At 46.4% G+C, this 27,740-nt stretch overlaps 1 protein-coding gene across 6 annotated transcripts; it reads right to left on the bottom strand.

Annotated features, from left to right (window-relative positions):
* Positions 1-28: 28 nt before the first annotated feature.
* On the bottom strand, positions 29-27,740 carry GSS (glutathione synthetase). 6 transcript variants are annotated; one of them, XM_032142490.2, is made up of 13 exons: positions 27,677-27,740; positions 23,679-23,815; positions 17,849-17,994; positions 14,854-14,929; positions 14,412-14,551; positions 13,577-13,693; positions 8,825-8,905; positions 8,645-8,722; positions 7,462-7,528; positions 3,831-4,025; positions 3,247-3,328; positions 1,288-1,477; positions 29-547 (listed from the first exon to the last, which is right to left on the bottom strand). In XM_032142490.2, exons 2-13 carry the CDS (start codon positions 23,805-23,807, stop codon positions 424-426), a joined length of 1,425 nt encoding a protein of 474 aa, XP_031998381.1. In that variant the 5' UTR covers positions 23,808-23,815; positions 27,677-27,740; the 3' UTR covers positions 29-423. The 6 variants fall into 6 exon arrangements, with proteins under 6 accessions (XP_031998381.1, XP_031998379.1, XP_058289084.1 ...); XM_032142488.2 differs by having other exon boundaries at positions 27,681-27,733; XM_058433101.1 differs by lacking the exon at positions 27,677-27,740 and adding an exon at positions 27,557-27,650.

Genomic DNA, 27,740 nt, shown 5'->3' with positions numbered 1-27,740 from the left:
CTCTATGCACAAAGTAAGGAATCATCACTGAATCAGCAATGCAGTTTTATTTAAGGCAGAATTAGGGAAAGGCTATGCCCCTCCACTCCCCCTCCTCCTACCACTCAGTCCTATCCCAAGTCAGGCACTGGAACCTGCTGAAAAGGCTGATGAGGGGCTGACAGGAGTGGGGCAGGGTTCATGGACCTTTACTTCAGAGCAGCTTCCCCTCAGCTGTACCCACATCTCAAGGATTTGGGGGCCTCTAGATCTCATCTAAGGGAAACACAACTTTTCTGGTCCTCAGATGGAGAGCTGGGGTAAGGTACCAGTATTTACCCTTCCATAAAAACTTTGGAGGTCTTTAGGAGGATACCCTTCAGGAGGGCTAGGAGAGGAATGACAAATACAGAGGATAGAAGGTCCCGTGGCCTGGTTGTGCCCTCACACAGGGTATGGGTTGTCCAGGACTGCCACTCCCGCTGCCACACCACCATCTGCATGCTCGATGGCTTTGGTTCGAAGTAGATGCCCCACGTGCTTGTTCATCACGAGTGTCTTTTCCTGCCTATAGAAGTCGAGGCAGGGGACACACATCACCTGGACTCAGCCTCAAACCCAGGACCTTCCCTGGACCCAGCTGAGCAGTACATGGGTAACTGACTATACCCAAGAAAGTGCTAGGATTTTAGAGTCTCTATGCCTCTCTGGAGTCTCCTTCTAGTCCTAGGTTGTCAAACCATGTGTTCTGAGTCCTCTCGGTGCTATTTGGAGTTTCCTTCACGGTTGCAAAGGACTTCTCATCAGGGCTTCATCTGATACCCTGGTGAGGTGGGCAGGTCTTGGGTCCTTGGCCTTATTTTATTTTATTTTTTTTTTGAGACGGAGTCTTGCTCTGTCGCCCAGGCTGGAGTGCAGTGGCGCAGTCTCGGCTCACTGCAAGCTCTGCGTCCCAGGTTCACGCCATTCTCCTGCCTCAGCCTCTCCGAGTAGCTGGGACTACAGGCGCCCGCCACCACGCCCGGCTAATTTTTTGTATTTTTAGTAGAGACGGGGTTTCACTGTGGTCTCGATCTGACCTCGTGATCCGCCCGCCTCGGCCTCCCAAAGTGCTGGGATTACAAGCGTGAGCCACCGCGCCCAGCCGACCTCATTTAATAGATAAAGAACCAGGTAATAAAGCTAGGGATTGGCAGAGCTGGCACCAAAGCCCAGGATTCCTGACTCTTTCCAGTGTTCCCCTCTAGGCTCACTTGGCTGGCACTCTTGCAAGCAGGTAGTAGAAAGAGCTTCTCCTGATTGGCTCACCTGACATAGACCCCAAAGATGCCCAGCTCTGAAATGCACTGGACCACTCGGGCAGGGCTGCCAGGCCGTAGCAGGCAATTCTCAAAAGGTTCAGGTTCGATCTTCTCCATGAGGATGTAGGAGGCCCTCTCCTCACTGTCCTTCAGCTGTTTCAGGGCCTGTACCATTTCCTCCCCATATAGGTTGTTACCTGCAATGAAACTGCCCAGTCACCCTGGACCCTCTGCCTACCTCCTCCATCCCATGCCCTCACTTTTGGGGCCACATGGGCAAGTCAGCAGCCTCAGTTCCTGGCACCCGCTCAGTGAAGCCAGGACATATCTGGCTCCCCAGGAGGGAAGCTCACTTTGATGGAGAGCCCTTAGGCATGCAGTGAACACATCTTCCACTACACTGTTCCGCCCTGGTTCTCCTCCTACCTACGGCTGTTCTTTCTCAGCCTCCATTACTGGCTCCTTCTCTTAAATGCTGGGGTCCCAGGGGAATTGGTCCTCCACGCTTGCTCTCTCCTCCATGTACATTTTCCCAGGGAGATCTATTCCTGAGTCTCCATCTATACCGTAAAAATTGTTAACTTTTGGCCAGGCATGGTGGTTTACACCTGTAATCCCAGCACTTTGGGAGGCTGAGGCAGGCGGATCATGAGGTCAAGAGATTGAGACCATCCTGGCCAACGTGGTGAAACTCCATCTCTACTAAAAATACAAAAATTAGCTGGGTGTGGTGGCATGCACCTGTAGTCCCAGCTACTCAGGAGGCTGAGGCAGGAGAATCGCTTGAACCTGGGAGGTGGTGGTTGCAATGAGCCAAGATCGTGCCACTGCACTCCAGCCTGGTGACAGAGCGAGACTCCGTCTCAAAAAAAAAAAAAAAAAAAAAACCACAAAAAAACCCCCAAAAATTGTTAACTTCCAAATATTTAATGCAGGCTCCCTGCTTAGACATCATGTGACTGGCCCCCAAATAAACTCAACTTGTCCAAGCAGAACTTATTACTTCTGCCTGAACCTGCCCCTCCTGGACCTTCCTACTCCCAATCAGGCAAAAGGCACCCCTGAGTCATACTTAACTCCTCCCTTCCACTACCCTCTCACTATCTAGGACATGTCTCTGCAGTTGGCCCCACAGTCATAGCCCTAGCCCAGGCCTCTATGTTGCTCTTCTGAACAACTGTATCAGCCTCTTCCATGGTCTTTCTGCTACCAATGTCTGCCCTCATTCCAGGACATCTTCTACAATGCAGAAACTTTGTAAGTTTTGCAAGTTCCCACCACTGCTAACCACTTGAGTCCTGGATCAATGAGTCCCTTCCTGGCTTAAAACTCTCTAATGGCTTCCCACTGCCCTTAAGATAAAATTCAATTTCTCAGTATATATTCAAGCCCCTTTATAATCAGGAATGCAAACCATTTTTCCAGCCTAAATCCCTGTCCCCTCCCAGCTCCCCCTCCAGCCTCACCAGTTTCTCATTAACCTCCAAACATCCCACACTTCCATGGCCCAGTGCCTTGGCTTGAGGTTGTCCCTTTTATATGGAACATTCTTCCTCCTTTCCACCTGAGAAATTCCTACCCACCTCTTAAGACAAAAATTTAAAAAATCCTCTCCTCTGGAGAGGCAGACATGACCCCTGACCTCAAGGAGTTTCAAACTAGAAAGGAAAACAGACATGTATTCTCTCCAGTCTCCTAATATGACCCTACTCCACTTCCCAACAATCTACCCACAGGCACCTCAGGTAAAACTTGTCCAAACCCTTCAATGCTGGTTAATCAGATTCCCCTGTGCTCCCGGCCTTGGTCACAGGGTCTTAGGGGACACTGTCCAACATGTGGCCTGTGTCAGTTCCAATAGTATCCCCCATGCCCGGGACTGTGCCCAGAGTAAGTGCCAATGAGCACTGGCCACAGCCTGCTAGTCCCTCTCATTGAGGAGTCCTGCAAAGGGGGATCCACCTACCTCCACCCTCTCTCTGGGGCTTTAGCACAAACCGGCTAGGGGCAGCAAGGGCCTCGGCGATGGCCTGGTCCCCTTCTTCACCCTGGCAGGAGGCAGAAAGCAGTTATCAGAAGTTTAAAGGCTAAAGAGGCAAGAAGCTTAGGTCCAGCTGGTTATGCAGAGCAGCATCAGAGGAAGAGCAGGAGGGAGAACGGCCACAAATTCCTTCAGGCGGGATGCTACTATCTGGATGACACTCCCAACAAACCCCCTGCAGAAGCCGATGCAATGAGAACAGGCCTTTCTTTAGCAACAGCTCAGGGCTCTGCAGCAGGCAGCCTGATACGCTTCTCAATTCTTGCCACCTGCCTTAGTCCCTTCCCTCTGGTTGCCATCCTCATCTCTACCTTTGCTGAGGGAGCTTACAAAGGATTCCAGCCCCCATCCTTCCATTATGAGGCTGCCCTTCTGCTCAGAGTTCTAGGGGTTCTCCAGAGCATCACCAACCCTTGTCACAATGCCAGCTCCACCCGCCCCAACACATTGGGCTCTAGGTCTCTGCCACCTAGGAGGCCTGTGGTAGGAGAAACAGGCTGCCCACGTACCACATCCAGTGAGTAGAGGCCAGCAAAAGTGGCGCGGAGGCGGGCCACAGCCTCAGGCTGGCCAGGGAGCAACATCTCCAGCATGCCCGGCCTGCTCAGCTCCTGCTGCACCTTCTTAGTCCCAGCCAGCTGGGTGGCAATATCTGGGCACTTGGCAGCACGTGACCTCTCCAGCAGTAGACGTGCTTCCCAATTCTGCAGAGGGAAGAAGACAAAAGGAATTCGACTTTATTTTACTTCAGCTGATGTTTACTGAACATCCATTAGGTGCCAGGTATCATGATTTGTATCTTCACCCTCATTATCACCCAGGATCATTGTAACATCCTTGTGAGCCAGGTGTGATATGTTATAGTTATGTATCATTGTGCCAGACTGTGAGCCCCCACAAAGGCAAGAATCCCCCAATCTGTGGGAAACAATAGAAGGTGTAAGGGTAGAACACTTGTCTATGTGCTCAGCTTCCCACTGTGTTCCATACTCCCTATCATGGCCTTCAAGATCCTTCAGGAGCTGGCTCCTGTCTACTTTTTCAACCTTGTACCATCCCTGACTCCTAGTCTCTGCCATTCTAGCCACACAGGCCTGTCATTCCTCAAATCACAAAGCTCTTTCCCTCCTCAGGGCCTGCACTGCTTTTCCCTCAACCTGAAACCCCCTTCCTTTCGGCTTTTCCCATGCATAGCTGGATCCTTACCATCCTTACATCTCAGCTCAATGTCACCTTTTCAGAGAAGGCTTCCCTGTCCACTCTATTTAATGTGGATTTCCCATAATTCTCTATCTTTTTACCCAGTTGTTTCATTGAAAGCAGTTACCTGAAACTAAAACACACACATGCACACACACGCACACAAACATACACAAATCTCAATTTTTTTCTCTATTTTTGTTTACTTCTTTTTTTTCTTTTGAGATGGGGGTCTTGCTCTGTCACTCAGACTGGAGTGCAATAGTGCAATCTTGGCTCACTGCAACTTCCACCTCCCGGGCTCAAGCGATCCTCCCTCCTCAGCCTCCCAAGTAGCTGGGACTACAGGTGCACACCACCACACCCAGCTAATTTTTGTATTTTTTGTAGAGATGGGGTTTTGCCATGTTGCCCAGGCTGGTCTCGAACTCCTGAACTCATGCAATCCATCTACCTAGGCCACCCAAAGTGCTGGGATTACAGGTATGAGCCACAGTAAATGGCCATATTTTTGTTTACTTTCTGATGTCCATTTCTCTGACCAGACTGTGAGCTCCATAGCACAGGGCTCTTATCATTTTCCTCATTTTCTATTGTATCTCCAGTGTCTAACACAGTTCCTGGCACTTTGCAGTTGCTCAATAAATATTTGTTGTTGTTGCTGAATAAGTTGAAATTTGAGCGGGGTTCTGAAGGACAGGTAGAGCCTGACAAGTGAGACTCAATAGGGAAGGGATATTCAGGCTAAGAGAATAATATGAAGAAAGGTCTCAAGTGGGTGATCACAGGATGAATGGTTTATTACTGCAAGAGCTGAGGGTATAAAAGGCAAGGAAACAGCAGGGGATCATGCCTCCCAACTCCAGTTCCCATTCTCATGCAATGGGAAGACAGTCTGTCTGTGGTTCCAGACCACTGCAAACTGCGCACAGCAGGATCAGGTCTCTCCTGTGGCCCCCGCCCAATGCTGTCCTTCCTTTGATATTACTGGTCCACCTGTAGCACCTTCACCCGATCTTCATCAATAACCCCAGGAACCCCACTACTAGTCTGGCATTCCACGCAGAATCACAGGTGACCAGAACATTAGAAATAAACCCAGAGAAATACCCCATTATGTTAGAAGCAGGAAAGCAAAACCAAAGATAAGCAAGGACTTGCCCAGGGTCACCTAGCAAGTCACTAAGCCTTCTAGATCTCTCTCCATGTCTAAACCTGCTCTGAGCTGCTCAGTTCCCTAAAAATGTCTACCTCTTGGCCAGGCGTGGTGGCTAACAGTGCTGTAATCCCAGCACTTCGGGAGGCCAAGGTGGGTGGATCATAAGGTCAGGAGTTCGAGACCAGCCTGGCCAACATGGTGAAATCCTGTCTCTACTAAAAATACAAAAATTAGCTGGGCGTGGTGGCGGGTGCCTGTAATCCCAGCTACTCAGGAGGCTGAGGCAGAAGAATTGCTTGAAACTGGAAGTCAAAGGTTGCAGTGAGCCGAGATTGCACCACTGCACTCCAGCCTGGTCGACAAGAGCAAAACTCTGTCTCAAAAAAAAAAAAAAAAAAAAAAAAGTCTACCTCTTTAAACACTACTTTCCTTCCTTGTTATCTCAAACTCTTCTAAGTTTTCTTTGTCCTGTTTTGAAATCTAGACCTATTTTTCCAATAGACAGTTTATCTCTCCTGTAGTCAGCAAGTTGCCACCACTGCTAACCACCGATCTAAAGAAAAGGATGTTCTATCGAGATGCCACCTCTGTAGAGCTTGCTCATATGGAGCTCAACCCTGGCGGGGAGTCCTAGACGAATTACAGACCTAGAAGGAGCCCCCTCAGTTTTCTAGTGTAGCTCCTCCAGCTCACAGAAACAGACCTAGAAAGGGTCAGGAACCTGCCCATCATCACACAGAGGGAGTCAAGCTCATGACCTCCAGCTCACTGCCCATGGTATTTCTAAACTGATTTCTTCCTTTATCATCTCCCAGCTGACAGCAGAGCTTCTTAGCCTCTCCATGATGTGGATGTTAGGCGCAGAGAAGAATGGGAATACCATTGGCCTGAAAGTCAGAAAACCTGGGAACTTCCTGTGGGGACTTTGAGAAGCCTCTCCATCTCTCTAAACCTTAGTTTCTCCATCTGTATAATGGGGATAATTATATGCCTCACCGAGTGGTTGTGAGGGTTAAATGAAATAATGGATGTGGACACTAATGAAACCACACGGTAGGATAGCAATATGAGGTGATATTACTGTCATTAACATGAATGAGGAGATGATAAAACTTTCTTTTTTTTTTTTTTTTGAGACGGAGTCTTGCTCTGTTGCCCAGGCTGGAGCGCAGTGGCGCGATCTCGGCTCACTGCAAGCTCTGCCTCCCGGGTTCACGCCATTCTCCTGCCTCAGCCTCTCCGAGTAGCTGGGACTACAGGCGCCCGCCACCACGCCCGGCTTATTTTTTGTATTTTTAGTAGAGACGGGGTTTCACCGTGGTCTCGATCTCCTGACCTCGTGATCCGCCCACCTCGGCCTCCCAAAGTGCTGGGATTACAAGCGTGAGCCACCGTGCCCAGCCGATGATAAAACTTTCTGATTCAGATAAAGGAAAGGTAAGAGTTGGCAGAAAAAAAATGGTCAGCAGTATGCTGGAACTGGCTTACATCAGCTAGTGAGAGCTGATTGTTGTTAAACATTTGCCAGCACATCTCTGCAAACAGTGTAAATGGCTGAAGCTCTGTGGCTTCCTGAGGATTCCAATTCTAGAAGACTGTGTTTGTAGAGTGAGAGGTAGCAAAAGGCTTGAGGGAGGATAGGAGGTTCTAGTGGCAAGCTCCCTGAGAAAGAAGTGAAGTGAGGACTCGGAAAACCCAGGTTGTTATAAGCCTGAATTGGATCTCTGTGGAGCTCTTGTGGGTCCCAGGAGGCAAAGAACGGTCTCACAGAAAATACCAACCTGTAGACTGTACTGACGAGGCATGTAGCCATCCCGGAAGTAAACCACAGCAATTTCCTGGCCATCCCTGGAACACAGGATGGAGAAGGCTGCTATGTTAAATTATAACTGATTTGTTCAGTGGTTCAATCTATTTCAGGGTGCATCAAGATGAACTTGGCTTTTTCAAAATTCAGCCCACAGTGGGAGCCTGGTCAGGGGTTCACTGGAACCAGTGAAAGTAGATATCCACACTACCAGAGCTTCCACTGAAAACAGGGAGGTGTGCCGTACGGAATACTTTAGAATATTCCAGATTTAGAGTCATTCTAAGAAGGCCAGAAGGAACAAGAAGGTCACTGGAATCAAATTTGGTAAATGCATAAAAATGTTGGCTCGAAATTACCGAGCAGCAGAATCATACTGCCATGTGTAGTAAAACACACTTTACATTTCCACTGCTTAAAGCAGCTGAAACCAGACTGAAAAAATTTTTAATGGCAGGGGTGAAGGTGGCAATGCAAACATGTAAAATGATGAGTCTGATTAAGACACAGACTTTTTAAACGTCTTTTCCTTTTCTTTGACCTATTTGATATTGTCTAGTTTATCTGAAAAGTAAATTAACTACTTTGTTTTGTTATGATAAAAGCACATTTTGAAAAACAGTGAGTGGTATTGTGAAATTCCATGGACAGTTTTAATTTTAACAATCACAAAGGTCTAGGTCTAAATATATGTGCTGCAATGCTACCCAGATATGTAGCACTAAATCTACCTGGTGGTGGACCCTAGAGAGGATAAGGCTTGGCTTGGAACACAAATCCAGGCCCGAGCTCAGACAGTGATATCCAGACCAATCACAGAATGAGCCAGCTGCTCCTCTTCCTCCCTGACTGCCCAGCTCAGCTTCTCAGGCCTGACCTCACCTTACTAAGAGGGGCAAGAAAACTTTTGGGAACTTAGGGCATATGAAAACTAAGATGATCTCTAAAGAGACCCTGATCCAGAATGTCAACAGCTCTGATAGAAGCACAGCGTGGTGGCTTTCTCCAAAATTTCCTGGGAGGATGAGATATTTCAGAAATTATGAGAGAAGGAAGCAAGCCATCATCTCTCCCAGAAGAGAGAAACATTTTGGGGAAGAGGGTGGCAGGATGAGTTTCATAAACCAGCCTTCCACTGGATTCTTGCGAATGCTTACACAAACAGCCTTCGGTCTTGGTCCAGAGACCCCTTTTCAGAGATATCTTCAAATGTTCGTCGGATCACGTGGATGTTCCTGGGAAAAATGGGCAAGAGCCACAGGGAATGGAGGCTATGTTCTGAGTGCCCCACCCCCAATCCTGGAGCCACACCTAGAAGTCCCCCTTCCTTTACTCACCTGGCCAGTAGCTCATTCTCTATGGCACGCTGGTCAAATATGTTTCTTTCCTTCTCTTGAGCAATCAGTAGCACCAGAGCACTGGGGAAAGAGCACAGGTGGCCCAAGGCTACTATAGAACTTGTTCTTCCTTTGTTTCTCCCCTCAACCCCCCCACCGCCCCACCTCCTGGAATAAGAATAAGAACACGGCTTCCCTGAAAGAACAGATGTTCCCTCTCTCGGGAACCTTGGGATTACCTCAGGCATAGACACCTGATGCTATCACATATGATTTCCTGAAAATAGAAAACTTCAAAAATGAAGATGCCTCTGACCCTTCTCCAGTGGGCAGATGAAATATTTAATGATGTCATGGGTTGATGAATTTCTGTGCAAATTAAAATTTAGATTTAAAACCATTTCAAAAACCCAAGAGGACTTTTTCTTAGAACTTAACATAATTCTAAAATCTTTCTGGAAGAATAAACAAGTGGGAGTATTGAGCAACATTTTGTAAAAGAACAACGCAGGGGGTCCGGGGCTAATGGCTCTATTACTAGATTGTAAAGGATGCAATAAAGGACTGTGGTTCTTACATGAAATGGAACCCTACAGAAACCCACAGGGCCAACTACAAACAACTACATTATCTCCTGGGCCCTCCCAAGATTCCTGTAATGTACACAGGGCCACGTTTGATCTCATAGTATTAATGAGATCACTAGGGCTTATGGGGCTTCTTCCTCTCTGATTATTCATGTATTTCTTAAAGAGGCAGGGGCTTGAGGACTCAGGGAAAAGCTTATGCCAGGGAACTATCTGTTTGGCTGCCAGCTAACATATTTCCGTTGTCAAAGATAGGTCCAGTCCCCTAACAGATTCCTAGGGCGAATGCTCAGCAGTACCAAACTCCATTTTTTTTTCTTTTACATTTTATTTTATTTATTTATTTTTTTGAGACGGAGTCTCCCTCTGTCGCCCAGGCTGGAGTGCAGTGGCACAATCTAGGCTCACTGCAACCTCCACCTCCTGGGTTCCAGCGATTCTCCTGCTTCAGCCTCCTGGGTAGCTAGGATTTCAGGTGTGCGCCACCACCCCTGGCTAATTTTTGTAGTTTGAGTAGAGATGGGGTTTCACCATGTTGGCCAGGCTGGTCTCAAACTCCTGACCTCAGGTGATATGCCTGCCTCGGCCTCCCAAAGTGTTAGCATTACAGGTGTGAGCCACCGCGCTCAGCCTCCAAACTCCATTTTTGCTGTGACTGTACTGATTTGTGTCTGTGGCTTCTTCCTGAGACCCATGGAACCCTAGGCTTTGGCTTAGGATTCTAAGTGTATACTCCCTGACCTCCTCTACTTAGCCTCTTTTGTCTATCTCTGCTTCTCCCGACCTTGGCTGAACCTCTTGGTCTAAACTCTGTTTGCCTGACTCCTTTCTGCTTAGCCAAAATATAGGTCTTAGAAAGTCCCCTCTCCCGGTTTGCCTGAAATCTCATGAGGTCAGATGTGACATTAAGCTGAGTCTTGGCTTTGAGTTGGGTGCCTGAGAGACAAACTAAAAGTGGTGCTCTCACAAGTCATCTTGCCCTGAGAGAGTCCTAAGGGCCAATGGCTTTGCTCTTCACTTTGCAGCCTAAACTGTCCCGCTCATGGGTGAGGGTGTGTGTGGGAGGGTGGCAGTTGGCCCAGGCTGGCCCACCTCCAGAAAGAGGCGGAGGAGGAAGGCTGGCAGCTGGAGGTTAAAGAGGAACTGCACGCCCCAGCTAATTAAGTCAGCCTGCCAACTGTTAAACAATCAGAGCTGGGCTCAGAAAACATATGTGACCTCTCCTGCCTTCAGTTCTGAGCAGTTCTCAGCAGTCTGTTTCCTAGTAGGAAAGTTGTCAGCTAAGGAAGCATGCTGGCTGGGGGTGAGGACCCCTGAGTGCTAGTCCTGGCTCTGCCAGTGACTTGTAGTGTGTCTTGGTAATTGACTTGGGTAAGGCAATTTCGTTCCTTGGGCCCTAGTTTTCCCATCTATAAAATAAGGGTGTTATGGCCGGGCGTGGTAGCTCACGCCTATAGTCCCAGCACTTTAAGAGGCCGAGGCGGGCGGATTGCCTGAGGTCGGGAGTTCGAGACCAGCCTGACCAACATGAAGAAACCCCGTCTCTACTAAAAATACAATATTAGCCAGGTGTGGTGGTGGACACCTGTAATCCCAGTTACTTGGGAGGCTAAGGCAGGAGAATCCCTTGAACCTGGAAGGCGGAGGATGCAGTGAGCCGAGATCGTGCCATTGCACTCCAGCCTGGGCAACAAAAGCGAAACTCTGTCTCAAAAAAAAAAAAAAATGGGGTTAAAAAGATCACAGTTCCCAACCTTTTATCACCAGTAGTCCCCTTTTCTTATTCTACTCATTCTAACCACAGGCCCTATGCTTTGAGAGTTTGTCTAAATTGAAATTGTAAGTCATTTTGCAGGCTTCCATTTTTAAAAAATTAAAAAATTTTTAAAAATCATGAGATAATTGACGAAAATTAATCTGCTCTACCAATGCAGTTTTTCAGTCAATACTGTGGAACCATATCTCTTAGAGGCAGAACAGGGAAGTAGAGAGAGCATAGGCTTTAGAGGCAGATGAATTCTACACTTACCGGTTGTGTAACTTTGGGCAAGTTATTCAAACTCTCTTAGCCTCGGTTTGCCGTTGTATGAATTAAAACTAATACTTGTCGAATGATAGCTATTATTATTTGCTTTTGTTTTTGTTTTTTTTTTTGAGATGGAGTCTTGCTCTGTCGCCTAGGCTGGAGTGCAGTGGGGTGATCTTGGCTCACTGCAACCTCCACCTCCTGGGTTCAAGCGATTCTCCTGCCTCAGCATCCCAAGTAGCTGGGACTACAGGTGCCTGCCACCATGCCTGGCTAATTTTTGTATTTTTTAGTAGAGACAAGGTTTCACCATGTTGGCCAGGCTGGCCTTGAACTCCTGACCTCTGATGATCCACCTGCCTCGGTCTTCCAAAGTGCTGGGATTAGAGGTGTGAGCCACCACACCCAGCCTATTATTATTATTGAAAGTACCACATAATGATCCACACAACATTTTTCAGATCCATGATCTCATTTAATTCTCACTAACACCCCTTTAGGTATTATTATTACTCGTATTTTACAAATGAGGAAACTGAAGCTCAGAGAAGAAAAGACTAACTTGCCAAGGTCATGTGCTAGGTCAGCAGAAGAACCTATCTCACTCTCACAACGGGGGAAGCCAGTTCTGGCTCAGGTGCCACATAACTCCTACCTACTAGTGCCTAATTCTGGACACATGAGTATTTTCTGTCCACGTTATTGACAGGCTGGCAGGCAAAACCCTCTGCAGCATTTGTCTGTCAGCAGTTCCCTAGCTGACCCATCCCCTGGTTTCACTCTCTTAAAATACAACCTAGCCAATACACTTGAAAGAATATTTGTCTGACGACTTCTAAATGCTCACAGTCTGAGGTTTCTTAGGTCTTAGTGAGGCTTAGTAAGAACAGAGAGGCTCCCTTGGAGGTAAGGGCATGACTAAGAGTGGAGGTTTTGGAGGGAGGTAGACTTTGGGATCTGCCACCAACTCATCACTTAGCCTTAACAATTCACTTCGGTTCTCAGAACCTCAGTTTCCTCATCTGTAAAACGAGGGAGTTGAACAGTATTGACCTCAGAGAGCCTATTATGAGAATTCAATGAGATCCTGTACGTACAGAGCTTAGCACAAGGTGTGGCACTAGTAAGTGTACATTAAGGACTATTAATGCTATATTAACATTGCAATAACTGTTAGTATAGAGGCCCCTCGATGATCTGAAAATCACTTACCTAACATCTTCACTTGAGAAATAGGAAGAAAGCAAAAAATGCCTCTAAGCAGTTAAAAAGGATACCATCAAATTCCGTAGTCAAAGCTTATGCATTTACTCATCCAAGAGGCCCTCACACTCTTCAGACCCAGTCATAACAATCTGGATCATTTGTTTTCCCAAACCACAGCAAATCAGAAGGGAGCCATGGGCATGGGGGGTGGAGGATTCCAAATTCAAGCACACCAACAGCAGTCAAAAGTAAGAGCTGAGAATTGGGAAACAGACAAGAAAACTATGAAGAAAATGAATGAGAGGCCGGGCGCAGTGGCTCACGCCTGTAATCCCAGCACTTTGGGAGGCCAAGGTGGGCGGATCACGAGGTCAGGAGTTCAAGACCAGCCTGACCAACATGGTGAAACCCCGTCTCTACTAAAAATACAAAAATTAGCCAGGTGTGGTGGTGTACGCCTGAAATCCCAGCTACTCAGGAGGCTGAGGCAGAAGAATTGCTTGAACCCGGGAGGTGGAGGTTGAAGTAAGCCAAGATTGTACCACTGCACTCTAGCCTGGGCGACAGAGTGAGACTCTGTCTCAAAAAAAAAGGAAATGACTAAGAACTTAAAGCCTAACAGTCAGAGCTATTAGTGCAGGCAAACAGCCTTGTGTGCCTCTCTAACTCTAGGTAGCACTACTGTATTACAGCAAGCTGCAATTGTTGACAGTCATAATGACGACCTCCAGTCAATAAGAAAAAGTTAAATCATAGTCAGCATCTGTTATTTAAGAAGGAAACCTTAAAATAATTTTGGCATGTAAAGGTGTAAGTTTCTATTCCTAGAAAAATCCCCTTATTCTCTAATGATGGCGGCAAGAAAAAAAGTTGCTAAACCCATGAATGCTGAAACTAAAGCAGGATCCTCCTGCTACCTTTTCACACCCTTACTTGGGTGAGCCGTAGAGCTCCCAGGCTTTGGCAATTCCCAGGGCCAGTCCCTTGCTGGGATTATTAGAGAGGATCTTGCCAGCTTCTTTGGTCTTACTCAGGACACTGAGAACATGTCTGTTGGAAGAGAGATGGCTGTTCAGTAATTGGATGGACCTGGAAGACCCCTCTGCCCATGACCTCATATATGCAGCAACATGACTCTCAGAATCAGCTGAGCACTAAAAAGCATCCTCCCATCACATTCCTGGAAGATCCACTTCAGGCTGGAATATGCTGGGCTGCCCTAACCTTGGCTCCTGGTGTATATGGCTAGAGGAGACCTGAGAGCCTCTGTCCCCACCCCAACCTACCCTAGCATCCCAGTGAGCTGGAGCCCCTTACTCTGGGCCTCCAGGTGCTGTCTGGAATCCTGCTGCAGACCATCTAAAATCATTGCAACCTGGAGCATCACTGCTGGCTAGAAATGGATGCTACCAGGCCCAGCCTCCAGACAGAAGTCCCTGCATTCCTCTCTCTGGGGCTCTCAAGATATTGTTCCCTCTGCCTGTACAATGGAGGGACAGGACTAGATGAGCTATGAGGTCCCTTTTCTCTCTGACATACCAAGGATCTGATTACAAGTGGAAACTGCTGTCGGGGTGGCCAGGGGCAACATGTGACCCAGGGCCCACTGATTACAAGTGGAAACTGCTGTCGGGGTGGCCAGGGGCAACATGTGACCCAGGGCCCAGGAAAGCACAGTCATAGCTGGAGTTCCCTGGCCTAGCCAGTGACTGTACACCCATCAGCATGTCACCCCACAGGTATGCCTGGGGCTGCCCAGGGGACCCACCGGTGCACAGCTGGGGTCCGGGAGGCCAGGCCCCCAAAGCTGGCAGAGATGGTGTTGATTTCGATCTGTTTCAGGGCTGGGGAGCCATCTGCGCTGCGCTGGAACATGTAGTCTGAGCGATTCAGGCCCAGGAACACGGTCTGTGGGGAAAACTGAAGGCTGACAGTACCTGCCCAGGGACTGACTCTGAGGACCTAGCCACAGAGCACACAGGTACCATGAACACTACATAGAGATTAGAGGTACCAGCAAACACTCCCAAGCCCAGTGGGATCATTCTTCTGGTCATCCTAGAATTGGTCACTGGGATAAACCCAGTGAGGACCAGTGAGAGGCAGATTCCCATGAGCTGAGGGCCTGGACCAAATTCTTCTAGCAAAACAGAAAACAAACAGAGATGGGAGGGAAGGTTACAGACTGGAGTAGGGCTGGGAATGGTTACCTGGGCAATGCCCTCTTTTAGGACTTGCTTGTGGATGTCAAAGAGACGAGCGGTAAAGTCATCCTGTTTGATGGTGCTGGAGGAAGAAACAGAGAATATTTTGCAGGCTTAATTGGACCTAAAATTTCAAGGAGTCCCATCCCTACTCATTGACTCCTGAATCCTCTCTGAGTCTACTGGCCAAAACTTGAATGTCCGCCCCAATGTGGTAGAGAACAGTGGCTAAGAATCCAGCTCTAGACCTGGGTTCAAATCCCTAGTAGGCAACCTCAGGGAATCATTGCACCTCTCCGTGTCTCAGTTTGCTGATGTTTAAAATGGAGACGAATATAGTTATATTTATATCTTAGGGTTGTGGTAAAAAGTCAATAAGATATAACTTTCAAAGAGTTGAACATACTGCTCCGAAGAAGAGCTAGAAAATGACATGATATACCTATTCTACTTGAATAGCTCTGATGGTTGGCAAGCCTTCTGGTTGACCTAATACTAACTCTCCATAGCTTTTCCTATACTCTGTGACCTCCCAGAGTGAGCCTTCTCCTCCTCCTCCATGGCAGCCCTCGGAGATTAGAAGACAGCAGTTATGCCCTGTGCACCAATAAGATTTTTCTGACCCAAACTAAATATCCTGGTTTTTTTGTTTGTTTGTTTGTTTGTTTCTTCTTCAACTAGTCCTCATACGATGTGATTTCCTCAGGGAAGCCTTCCCTATCTGAGTCAGATCCCCCTGCTATGTGTTCTCACAGAACTAAGAACCACTCCTTTATAGCACTGACTACAGTTGCAATTTTACATTTTCTTTGTGTGATGATTAGTGTCATCTCTCCTGTTTGACTATCAACCTCATGAAAGTAGTGGCTGTGTCTATGCAGGCTCATCGTCATAGCCCAGTGTACTGCCATGACGTGTGACATGTGTTAGGGGCCTATCCAGTATGGTTTTCTGGAGCCTCAACAAGAGCCACAGTAAGAAGGAATCCACAGGTAATTAACATCACACTTACTGCCCTTTGAGATTCAGGGTGGATTCTGCATACATGCTCAAGCCTGGCTCACCTTGTTACAGAAACGTCACAGCAGACCAGTGGGAGAAGCCAAGTAGCCCAGGCCTGCCCTGAAGTTCCTCTGCTCCTCAGCCAGCTCTCTCCCAAGGGTGAGCTCTCTCATGCCAGCCCTTGGTTAGGAGGAGAGTCCCAGCTGGGCTTCAGCCTCCAAGAAAGTTGAGACACATTTTCCTTTTTCTGAAGAGGTGCTCCCCTTCATGTGTTGTAGGGGCTCTTCTCCCTTAGGAACTAGGGTTTATATGTGTATGAGAGGAGAGAGGAACAGAGAAGGCAGGGATTGCAAAGATGAGCTGCAAGTCTCCTTCATAATTGCATCATTAGGGTACATAAGCCAGGCTGCTCATGTTTCCCACAATCCAGGATTGCAGGTACAAAGCTGGGCCCATTCCAGAAACAGCTCAGGGGCAAAGTGGTGGGCAGATTCATACATTCATGACTCATTGGGTTTTTGGCTACAAGTCAATGGTTTCCAAGCTTCTTACCATTATGACCCCTTCTCATATTCACCCACACATTTTTAAAAGATTTTGTCTCTAACAAAAGTCTAATTTCTGTTGAAAAATTAATCAAAGACATGTAATTACAGGTTGGATATCCCTTATCCGAAATGCTTGGGACCAGAAGTCTTTCGGATTTTGGAAGATTTGCATATACATAAGGAGACATCTTGGGGATGGGACTCAAGTCTAAACACAAAATTCATTTGTTTCATATACACCTTATACTCATAGCCTGAAGATTATTTTATACAATATTTTAATTAATTTTGTGCATGAAACAAACTTTTGACTGTGTTTTGACTGTACCTGTCACATGACATCAGGTGTGGCGTTTTCCACTGGTAGAGTCATGTGGTGTTCAACAAGTTTTGAATTTTGGAGCATTTCAGCTTTTGGATTTTTGGATTAGGGATGCTCAACCTGTACAGTATATACACGTCTAGCATGTATATGTAAATACATAATATTTATAGATATTTAATTCTACAATGAATATATATACATATATATATATGTATTATTACTTCTTTTTTTTTGAGATGGAGTCTCGCTCTGTCGCCCAGGCTGGAGTACAGTGTCATGATCTTGGCTCACTGCAGCCTCTGCCTCCTGGGTTCAAGCGATTCTCCTGCCTCAGCCTTCCAAGTAGCTGGGATTATAGGCACCCACCACCAGACCCAGCTAATTTTTTTGTATTTTTAGTAGAGACGGGGTTTCACCATGTTGGCCAGGCTGGTCTCAAACTCCTGACCTTAAGTGATCCACCCACCTCGGCCTCCCACAGTGCTGGGATTACAGGCCTGAGCCACCGTGCCCAGCCTATATATATTTAATTCTAAAATAAATAAAGAAATTTTAAGAAATTGCCCCAGAATCTGAAGAAGAAAAAAAAAAAGATCAAGGGAAAGAGACAGAGAAGGGTGTATGGGCTGAACCATTTCACAGGTTGCTTCCTCATGCCCTGAGTGTGGCCCAGTCTGTACCCCATCCCATCCAAAGATGAGAGGCCTGAGGTGACGAGAAAGGATCGCTGCTTAAGAGAAGTAGAAAATCTGACTTTAACCCAATAGCCTTCCCTACCTCTGTTTTCCTCCAAAACTAGGCTGACTTTCCCTAATTCCAAACGGAAATCTCAGTCTTCAAAGTAGGGTGTCACGGATTACAGAATGTCAACAATGAAAGGGATCTTGGATTTAAGCCAATCTCTTCATTTTTCAGATGAAGAAACCTTAGGCCCAGAGAAGGAAACAGAGTGGCTTGAGGCCATATAAATAACTGGTTGAACCAGAATTAGAAGCCAGCTTTCCTGACTCCTGTGACTTTTTGTTCTTTGGAGGTACCTTTCCTCTACCCCACCAAGTCGGCTCAGCAAACTTCCAGTTCTTTGGTTCTGGCAGCTCCTGGCCCCCCATGCTTCACTATCCCCTACCTGGAAAGAGTTTGCTCCAGGAAGGCAGCGTTCTGGCTGACAGCATCCACTAGCAGGTTGAAGTCCATCTGCACAGCATAGGCTTGCTCCAGCAGGGCACTGGGGACCAGTGAGGGGAAGAGCGTGAATGGGGCATAGCTCACCACCTGTGATCAAGAAGAGAGAATGGGACAGGGGTAGGGCATCTGTGAACGGGTTGTCGTCCTGCAAATGTAATCCCATGGAAAGTCTGGCCTACATTTACTGAGGACACACCAACTGTAGATTACTGGTTACCTCGGGAGAGTGGAAGGGGGAGAGTGGAACACAGAGAGCTTCCAGATTCTGTGATAGTTTATCTCTACATATTAAAGAGAGAGAAGCAAAAAAGCAAAAAGCAAATAACAAAAAGAAACCCACAAGTTATTGAGCACTTACTATGTGCAAGGTACTATTTTAAATACTTTACATAGATTCATCATTTAGCCCTGTGAGGAAGATACTATTATTATCCACACTTAACAGAGAAGGGACCTGAGAAAGAGAGGTTAACAGATCCAGAATTATATTCAGCTAGGAACCGGTGCTGGGATTTGAACCAGGATGGTTAACAGATCCAGAATTATATTCAGCTAGGAACCGGTGCTGGGATTTGAACCAGGATGGTTAACAGATCCAAAATTATATTCAGCTAGTAACTGGGGGTGCTGGGATTTGAACCAGGATGGTTACTAAAAACAATACACACATACATACACCGAAGCCTACTCCTTGCTGGTTGGTGTTCAAGCCCAGGACCCTCCATGCATCAAGAGCTCACACTCCAGTCTCCTTGCCTTTTGATTTTGATTTGGTTACTGAGTAGGACAAGTGAACTCTGGTTCCCTTAGTAGAAGCCAGGAGTGTTTTTTCCACCAATGTTAGCGATGGTGACTCAAGTTAACAGGCCTAGAGTTCAGCTGCATTCCGCATTCTTTGGACTTTATCATAGACAAGAAACCCAAACACCATCAGGACACTGATTCTAGAAGGGAAAAGGGCATTCTGAGATCCCTGCCAACAACTGAACTAGAACTTGGGTAAGAGATGAAAAGAAAATCTTGTGACTTGTATTATGAAGCATTCCTGAGTTTAATCTTTGAGTTAATATCAGTTTGTCATTATGGTGGTATAGGTTTATAGTGTTAGAACTTGGTATTTATGTATTTATTTTTAAAGTACTATTTTTTTTTTTGAGGTGGAGTCTCACTCTGTTGCCCAGGCTGAAGTGCAGTGGTACAATCTTGGCTCACTGCAACCTCCATCTCCTGGGTTCAAGCAATTCTCCTGCCTCAGCCTCCCAAGTAGCTGAGACTACAGGTTCGTGCCACCACACCCGGGTAATTTTTGTATTTTTAGTAGAGATGGGGTTTCACCGTGTTGTCCAGGCTGGTCTCGAACTCCTGGCCTCAAGTGATCCACCTGCCTCAGCCTCCCAAAGTGTTGGGATTACAGGCATGAGCCACCATGCCCAGCCAAAATATTATTTTTTTAACAGGTAATACAAATACATGATACAAAATTCAAAAGAGACATAAGAATATATAGTGAGAAGTATGTCTCACTCTCATTCTAGTCTCCTGGGGAAAAGGCTGGGCCCCAGCCACCCAGTTCTCCTCCCCAGAGGCAAATGACAGACAAGTGTCTCACACATCCTTCCAGTCATCTTTGTATTGATATATATATAGTATACATATATATTTTCTCTTTTTTTCACCCCCACAGCAAGTTATAGTACATTGTGCTTTTTAAATATTTCCTTATATATTCAAATAGAGCGTTTTCATTATTTTTAATTGCTGTATAGTATTCTACTCTTTGGATATACCATAATTTATTGGATCTAGTATATAGGTGATTTCTTTATTTTCCCATTACCATTAATGTTTCAATGGGTCTCCTAGAATATACATTCTAGATATTTTTGTATATGAGAAAGTCCGTACATTCTAAATTTCTGAAAGTAAAAATATCAAGTAATTCAGGTAAATCTATTTTAAATTTTGGTAGATAATTCCTAAATTACCCTTCTCAGCATCTTTTTGTTTTGTTTTGTTTTTGGAATGGGGTCTTACTACGTTGCCCAGACTGGAATACAGTGGCTATTCATAGGTGCCATCATAGTGCACTATAGCCTCAAATTCCTGGGCTCAAGCAATCCTCATGCTCAGCCTCCCAAGTAGCTGAGACTACAGGTGTATACCACTGCCCTGGCCTCAGCATCTAAGATAAAACTGAGGAAGGCTATTTGTGAGAACAAGGTTTATTCAGCCTGAAGCCTTTATGAGTTAGAATGGGAATGACTGCAGATTACAGAAGGGGTGACCTAATACCCTGAGTAGCTATGTGATGACTACGGGAGCATTTCCTTGGCTTGAACACATAGAGCTCTGCCGCCCCCAACAAGTCTCATCTTGGCCTGAAAAACTCAGAGTTTTTCTGCTAAGACAACCCTCTGCCTCTGTCCCAGGACTCATTATGCCCTCCTGAATTTAGGATCAATAGTATATAGCTGTTCTCTGCTATCTACAGGCTAAAGGCTGAAACACACAATCTTCTCACTTTTGATAGAGACATTAACATAAAATAACATTATTGGCAGGGTGCGGTGGCTCATGCCTGTAATCCCGGCGCTTTGGGAGGCCGAGGTGGGCAGATCACATGATCAAGAGAGCGAGACCATCCTGGCCAACATGGTGAAACCCCATCTCTACTAAAAATACAAAAATTAGCTGGGCGTGGTGGCACACACCCGTAGTCCTAGCTGCTCTGGAGGCTGAGGCAGGAGAATCGCTTGAACCCAGGAGGCGGAGGTTGCAGTGAGCTGAGATCGTGTCACTGCACTCCAGCCTGGCGACAGAGCGAGGCTCTGTCTCAAAAAAAATAAAGAAACATTATTCTACTATTTTAAAAAAACCATAGCACGGGGGTGCATGACAAAATTCTACTTTGTAGCCAGGGAAGCAACAGGGAGTTGTGGCAAAAAGAAGGACTTGTATCTTCTCTAAAGGGGGCAGCCAAAACTCTGCTCTAGCCAATTGTTGCCATGTAGGAAAGTAGGCCAGAGCTGCCAGATGATATAATTTTTCAAGACAAGTTGGGTTGCTAGATTGTTTTTTTAATTTCATGATTTTTTTTTAAATGTTGGCTCTGACTTTTTAAAAATACTCTGGTGAAAAAAACTGTTAACAATGCTTGCCCCTGGTCAGGGAAATAGTGGCTGGAGGAAGGGGACTTACTCTGTACTGAATACCCTTTTGAATTTTGAGCCCTGTTCAAATGTATTTGAATGTATTACTTATTGTAAAAAACAAATTAACTCCCCAAACACTGCAGGAGCCAAATACTCAGCCTAGATATGGCTAGTTTGCAGCTCTAATCTACAGGATAAAGTTCACACTCCTCCTCCACCCAGTAGCTAAGGCCCCTTGGCTGTCTGACGCTGGCCTGCCTTCTTTCCCACTATATCCACTTATGCGCCCTGCATGTCAGCTGCATTCTCTTGAACATTTTTTTTTTTTTTTGCCTTTTCTTACTTTTGGGTCCTTGCTATGCTGTTCCTTTTCCCTATTTGTCTTTTAAGGTCTAGTTCAAATACCACCTCCCATCTCAATCAACTAATTATAATGAACTACTCTTTCTTCCAGCTGTCCTATATAGTATCTTGGGAGAGGAAAAAAAAGCATGGATGTTCAGAGCATGGACTCAGGAGCCAAATTCCTTGGGTTCACATCCTGGCTCTGCCAATTATTTTACCATTTAAATGAACTCAGGTAGGTTACTTAGCCTCTCTGGGCTTCGGTTTCCTTATCTCTGTTGTGGTGAGGAGTCAGTGATTCCAAAGTGTTTAGAATAATGCCTGGCACATACTAAATACTCAATAAATGATAGTTAACTTTGTGTAGCAGACTGCCTGTGTCTCCTCATAGGGCTGACATTATTTAATTTTGTTTTGTGGGATGTTCTCTAACTAGACCAGGAGCTCCAGAGGCTAGGGCTCTGGCTGACTCATCTCTCTGTCCTCAGTGCCTAGAATGGCCCGGCATAGAGCAGGCATTTGGTAAAGATTTGGAGTAAAATCATTCTCTCTCTCTCTCTCTCTCTCTCTCTCTCTCACACACACACACACACACACACACGTACATTTTCTGACTTTTTTTCTGGATTAGAAATCTCATTGTGGATTGCGCCTTATCTAGGCTCCATTACCTCCCAGAAAGACCACGTGTTGGATCTTCACACGGTACCTATTGATTAGCAGAAGAAACAAACGCTTGGAAGGGAAAATGCTTCATTTTAGATTCATACAAGTAATTCACAAAATCTAGGTTCACAGCTCAAGCAATTCTATTCCATACCATCAGCGAACTTTAGGTGACAAGACATTGTCATTTACTTGGGCCTTAGCAAACAATTACTGAGTATGGACTCCGTCAGGCCTGTATTAGGTTCTGGGCACACAGAGACAAAAAAGAATGGGGCTGGCTAAAAAAAGAAAAGATGTTGGCAGCTCTTTAGTCACCAATATGGTCTTAAGGTGTACTGTTAAGTTAAAGAAAAAAAAGTGGGCAAAAGGAGGCTGGGCACGGTGGCTCACACCTGTAATCCCAGCAATTTTGTGGGGGCAGAGGCCAGTGGATTACTTGAAGTCAGGAGTTTTAGACCAGCCTGGACAACATGGTGAAACTCTGTCCCTACCAAAAAAAAAAAAAAAAAAAAAAAAAAGCCAGGCATGGTGGCACATGCCTGTAGTACCAGCTACTTGGGAGGCTGAGGTGGGAGAATTGCTTGAACCCAGGAGGCAGAGGTTGCAGTGAGCTGAGATTGTGCCACTACACTCCAGACTGGGCAACAGAGCGAGGCCCCAAGGAATATATTTACTTGTTATTAGTTACTTGTTATGAATAAGCCATCTGAAAGAATCAACAAGAAACCAAAACACAGGCTGCATTATAGGGTAAACCCTTGTACCCTTTGAATTTGAACCATGAAAATGTCTTACCTAGTCACCAAATTAAAAAAGCTTTTTTTTTTTTCCTAAGGATGAGGTTTTAAAAAGGTGTGGTTTGGACTCAGCAGTTCTACTTTTACATATTGACCTGGAGAAACACTCACATAGGTGCCCCAACAGACATACGCATGGATGTTCCCTATAATGCTATTTATGGTCATAAAATCATGAGAAATTACCCAAATAGACATGAGTAGAGGGAAGCTAAACTGTGATACACCCACATCTGGAATGCTATGCCTCAGAATGAAGTTGACCCCAATGGAAGGCATTAGAAAGTTCTAAGACAGACTATTAAATAAAAAACCAAAAACATATCATAGAATAATATATATGATACAATTTGTTTTTTAAAAAAGACATATTTCTATATATACATATCTATGTATATAAATGTACAGAGAAAGGCTTGAAAGGATATATCACAAACCAGTTACAGAGAAGGTAGAGTGATTATGGGGTTTTCAGTAATAGCTCACTGGGCAAAGTGCTTCACATGAATCACCCTGTAATTCTCTTACCAAACCAGTGAGGTAGGTCCTATTATTATCCCATTTTTACACCTGAAGAAACTGCAGCTGAGAGGGGTTAAGTAATTTGCCTAAGTCACACTTCAAACCCATATTTAAATTTCATTACTCCAGGACGCTGCTTTTTTACTTTCTACTTCTAGAGATCAATTTTAGTTACTGGAAAAAATAAGGCAAAAGAGATATGGTCCCTGATGCAAAGGAGCGACCCTCAGCCTGGCCGGGGCCAGTGGGCCATGGTGAATGCTGTGGGGAGCAGCTAGGGGCTTACCTCCGAGGAAGTGGGCTCCTGTGAGGTCCTCAGCAATACTCCCTCAGCCAGGGCCCGGTCCACGGCCTGCCGTGCCAGCTCCTCTAGCTGCTGTTTATCTTGCAAGAGGCTCCCCCAGTTGGTGGCCATCCCAACAGCTGCAAAAGATGGAGAGAAAAGAGTTGGTGACAGATGGCCTGAAGCCCAGCAACCACCTAAACTGGCTGGCAGCCACACCCAACACAGCAGGACCTTGACCTCTGTTGGAAGGGAACAGCGTGGTATACAGGAGTGAACACTGGCTGGTTCTAGCTCTTACCAACTTCCATGTGCACAAAATAGAAAGCTTGACAAAGCATTTCCATTGCCACTCTCTCTTTTGATTCCTAACACAATGGCATTATTCTCACCATAAGGAAGCAGAGGCTCGGAGAGGTGAAATGACTTGCCCGAGGTGATGACTGGTATAGCCTGGACTTGAACCCATGTCTCTGGACTCCCAGCCTAATGCTCTTCATTGGAGAAAGAGGCACTAATATCAGATGTGACTGGGGCAAGCTCCTTCCCCTTCCAGAGCTACAGATTCCCTAACTGTGAAACAAGAAGAATCGGGTAGATCAGTTTCCAAACCTGGCTGAACATTCTGGGGAGCTGGGAAAGAATACAGATTCCTGGGCCCCATCCCAGAGACTCTGATTCAAGAGGCCTGATGGGAAGGATGCGTTGAGGCTTTGTATTTTTTTTCTTTTGATATGGAGTCTCACTCAGTCGCCTAGGCTGGAGTTCAGTGGCTCGATCTTGGCTCACTGCAACCTCTGCCTCCTGGGTTCAAGTAATTCTCCTGCCTCAGCCTCCCCGAGTAGCTGGGATTACAGGCACACACCACCACGCCTGGTTAATTTTTTGTATTTTAGTAGAGATGGGGTTTCACCGTGTTAGCCAGGATGATCTTGATCTTCTGACCTTGTGATCCACATGCTTTGACCTCCCAAAGTACTGGGATTACAGGCGTGAGCCATCACGCCCAGCCGAGGCTTTGTATTTTTAACAAGTTTTCCTGGGATAGGAGTCACTGCAGTACATTATTAGTTCCCTTCAAGCTCCAACAACTCATGTCAGCAGATCTCAAATAAATTACATGAGAAGGGGGAGGGAGCTGTTTGCGGAATACCATGAAATGCGAATAAGGTGAACTCCTCCCTTATACGAACCAGAAGGAATCTTAGTAGCAGGAAATGATTACATTCCATGTATAGACATTTATCATCAAAGCACCAAAAGACAGAAAATATTTTTGAGAAATCACATAAGCAAGATGGAAATCACTGAAACCCAAGTGTCCAGTGTAATAGGAGGAGTTGTCTGATTGGTTGCCCAGAGACATACAGAGGTGTACAAACTCACACCCTGATAACTCATTCATTTTTCAGCAAGCCTCAGGAGTTTAAGATCTGGGTAAAAATCTGGAAACACAGTCATTAATTTTGTTCTGCCCTGTTGCCATTTAATAGAACATGGCTGCCCAACTCAGTGGTCCCCAGGAAGGGAGTTAGAGAATAATAGGAAACCTCCATCACATTCAGCTCTGTCCCCCTGTCCCCATGACAGAGCTAGTGCCAGGCCAGTTATGAAAGTCTGCCAGCCTCAGCACAATGCTTTGAAAGAAGGCGCATGTGACCTCAAGAGGGTCCTGATGATATCCCTGTTGAGTGAGACATAGATGAGGGCAGTCACAGTAAAGAACAAGGCTCAAGTCAGACAGACAGACCTGGGTTTGAGTCCATAATAATACGACTTCTCCCTTTTCCTTTTTCCCTTCCCTCCCCTCCCCTTCCCTTCCTTTTCTTTCTTTCTATCCTTCCTTCCTTCCCTCCTTCCTTTCCTTCCTTCTTTTTCTTTCTTTCTCTCTCTCTCTCCCTCCCTCTTTCTTTCTTTTTTTTTTTTTTTGACGGAGTCTGGCTCTGTCGCCCAGGCTGGAATGCAGTGGCGCGATCTCGGCTCACTGCAAGCTCCGCCTCCTGGGTTCACGCCATTCTCCTGCCTCAGCCTCCCGAGTAGCTGGGACTAGAGGCACCTGCCACCATGCCCGGCTAATTTTTTGTATTTTTAGTAGAGACGGGGTTTCACCGTGTTAGCCAGGATGGTCTCGATCTCCTGATCTCGTGATCCCCCACTCTCGGCCTCCCAAAGTGCTGGGATTACAGGCGTGAGCCACCGTGCCCAGCCGACTTCCCTTTCAAGTAAGATTGCTGTGTGGATTAAAAGAGAAAAATCAGTGTGAAATTTATCAGCAGTGTTTGAAGCTCTATACATGAGACCATTTTTTGGCTGTACTCTCTTTACAGGTAGGAGGAGATTTGTCAGAGGTCACACAGAAGCCTAGTGGCAGAGCCAGGACAAGAACCCATTACTTTGACATTAGAGTAATGAAACCCTCCATAAGCCCCCATTGTTCCACAACTCTGGAATTCCAACATCTGTTTGCTGTTGGGTTTCTATTTAGTTGGCAAACACTGATTTGCATTTAATGCCACTCCCTTGACAAGGTACTGGGGACATGGAGGAGAAGACATAAAAATAATCACCATGGGCCAGGTGTGGTGGCTCACACCTGTAATCCCGGCACTTTGTGAGGCTGAGGCAGGTGGATCACCTGAGGTCGGGAGTTCAAGACCAGCCTCACCAACATGGAGAAACCCCATCTCTACTAAAAATACAAAATTAGCCAGGCGTGGTGGCTCATGCCTGTAATACCAGCTACTCGGGAGGCTGAGGCAGGAGAATAGCTTGAACCTGGGAGGTGGAGGTTGTGGTGAGCCGAGATCGTGCCATTGCACTCCAGCCTGGGCAACAAGAGCAAAGCTCTGTCAAAAAAAAAAAAAAAAAAAAATCAGATGAAGGTGCTAAGTGGGCCCTTTGTTTTTCTCATTCTACAGCCTCAACCCTCCTTGGCTTTATTTATGTTTTGCTGATGACATTCAAATCTACATCTTCACAGCAATACTTTCCTACCTTCGAACGAGAATATCCAATTGCTTCCTGCGAGTCTCCATACAACCAGAATAGAATTTGTTGTTGTCTCCCACAAATCTGCTTCTCCTCTGATGAACCCCACCCAGGTACCCAAGCCTTGAGTACTTCTTTCCTACATCTCACTCTCCTCAAATCCTGTGGATTTTGCTGCCTAAGTATATAGTACTTTGAATTCCTTTATTTATCTCCATTTCCAGTGTCTGTAGCCTAGCCCCGGCCACTGTCATCTCTTCCCTGGGCATGAAACAGATTCACAGTGAGGTATCTTCAGTGACCAGGATATGTCGGCCTCTGTCCCCCTACCAGGACTTGGCACGTGCTGTCTTCTCTTTGGAACTCTCCCCACCACTCCTGATCAGGGCTCGCGATTTAGTTCCGGAAGCCGTCCCTGTTCTCCGCCCCGGGCTTCTACATTCTACAGCCCATCACTTTTCCCTGTACCGTAGGAACAGTGTTTGTCTTGATCACTTCTCTACCTAGTAATCAGCCGCGCTTAGTACTGTATTCATTCATCACATGAATGAATGAAGAATGAATGACAGACCGGCCAGATCACCGAAAGCCTCAAAACGCCCACAAGGAAATCGGTCGGACTTTATCGCCAGGACTTAGGCCAGTGCCTGGAAAGGCCCCGATGCAACGACACGGTCGGCTGCCCAGGCTGGCCCAACTTCACGGGCCCGCTCGCTTCCACCCTAGACAAAGTTTGGCCCTAATCGCTCCCCGTTGTAGTTCTAACTGGCTCCAGTCTCACTGGCCCACAGGCCCCGACACCGGCCCGATCTAAAGGCAGGAGATCCGGAAAGTCTGGGATCAACGCGCGCCAGCCCAACCCCCTCACTAGACACTAGTTTCCCCGCGCATACGAAGGGTTTCAGCCACAAGATCTCTCGGCCTCCGGAGTTCCAATCTCTTGCCAGACCCCTCCCTCACATCGTTCCTCCCGAGGAAACGTGACCCGTGCCGGCCGCCGTGGCCCCTCCAACCTAGTCGTTCGCCTTGCCTCCGCGCACGGTTCTCTCGGCCCTCGCGCCGCTACCCAGGCTCAGG

This window comes from Hylobates moloch, unplaced genomic scaffold (genome assembly GCF_009828535.3).
Source record: "Hylobates moloch isolate HMO894 unplaced genomic scaffold, HMol_V3 SCAFFOLD_21, whole genome shotgun sequence".
Taxonomy (NCBI): Eukaryota; Metazoa; Chordata; class Mammalia; order Primates; family Hylobatidae; genus Hylobates; species Hylobates moloch.
This window is presented reverse-complemented; position numbering and strand designations above follow the sequence as displayed.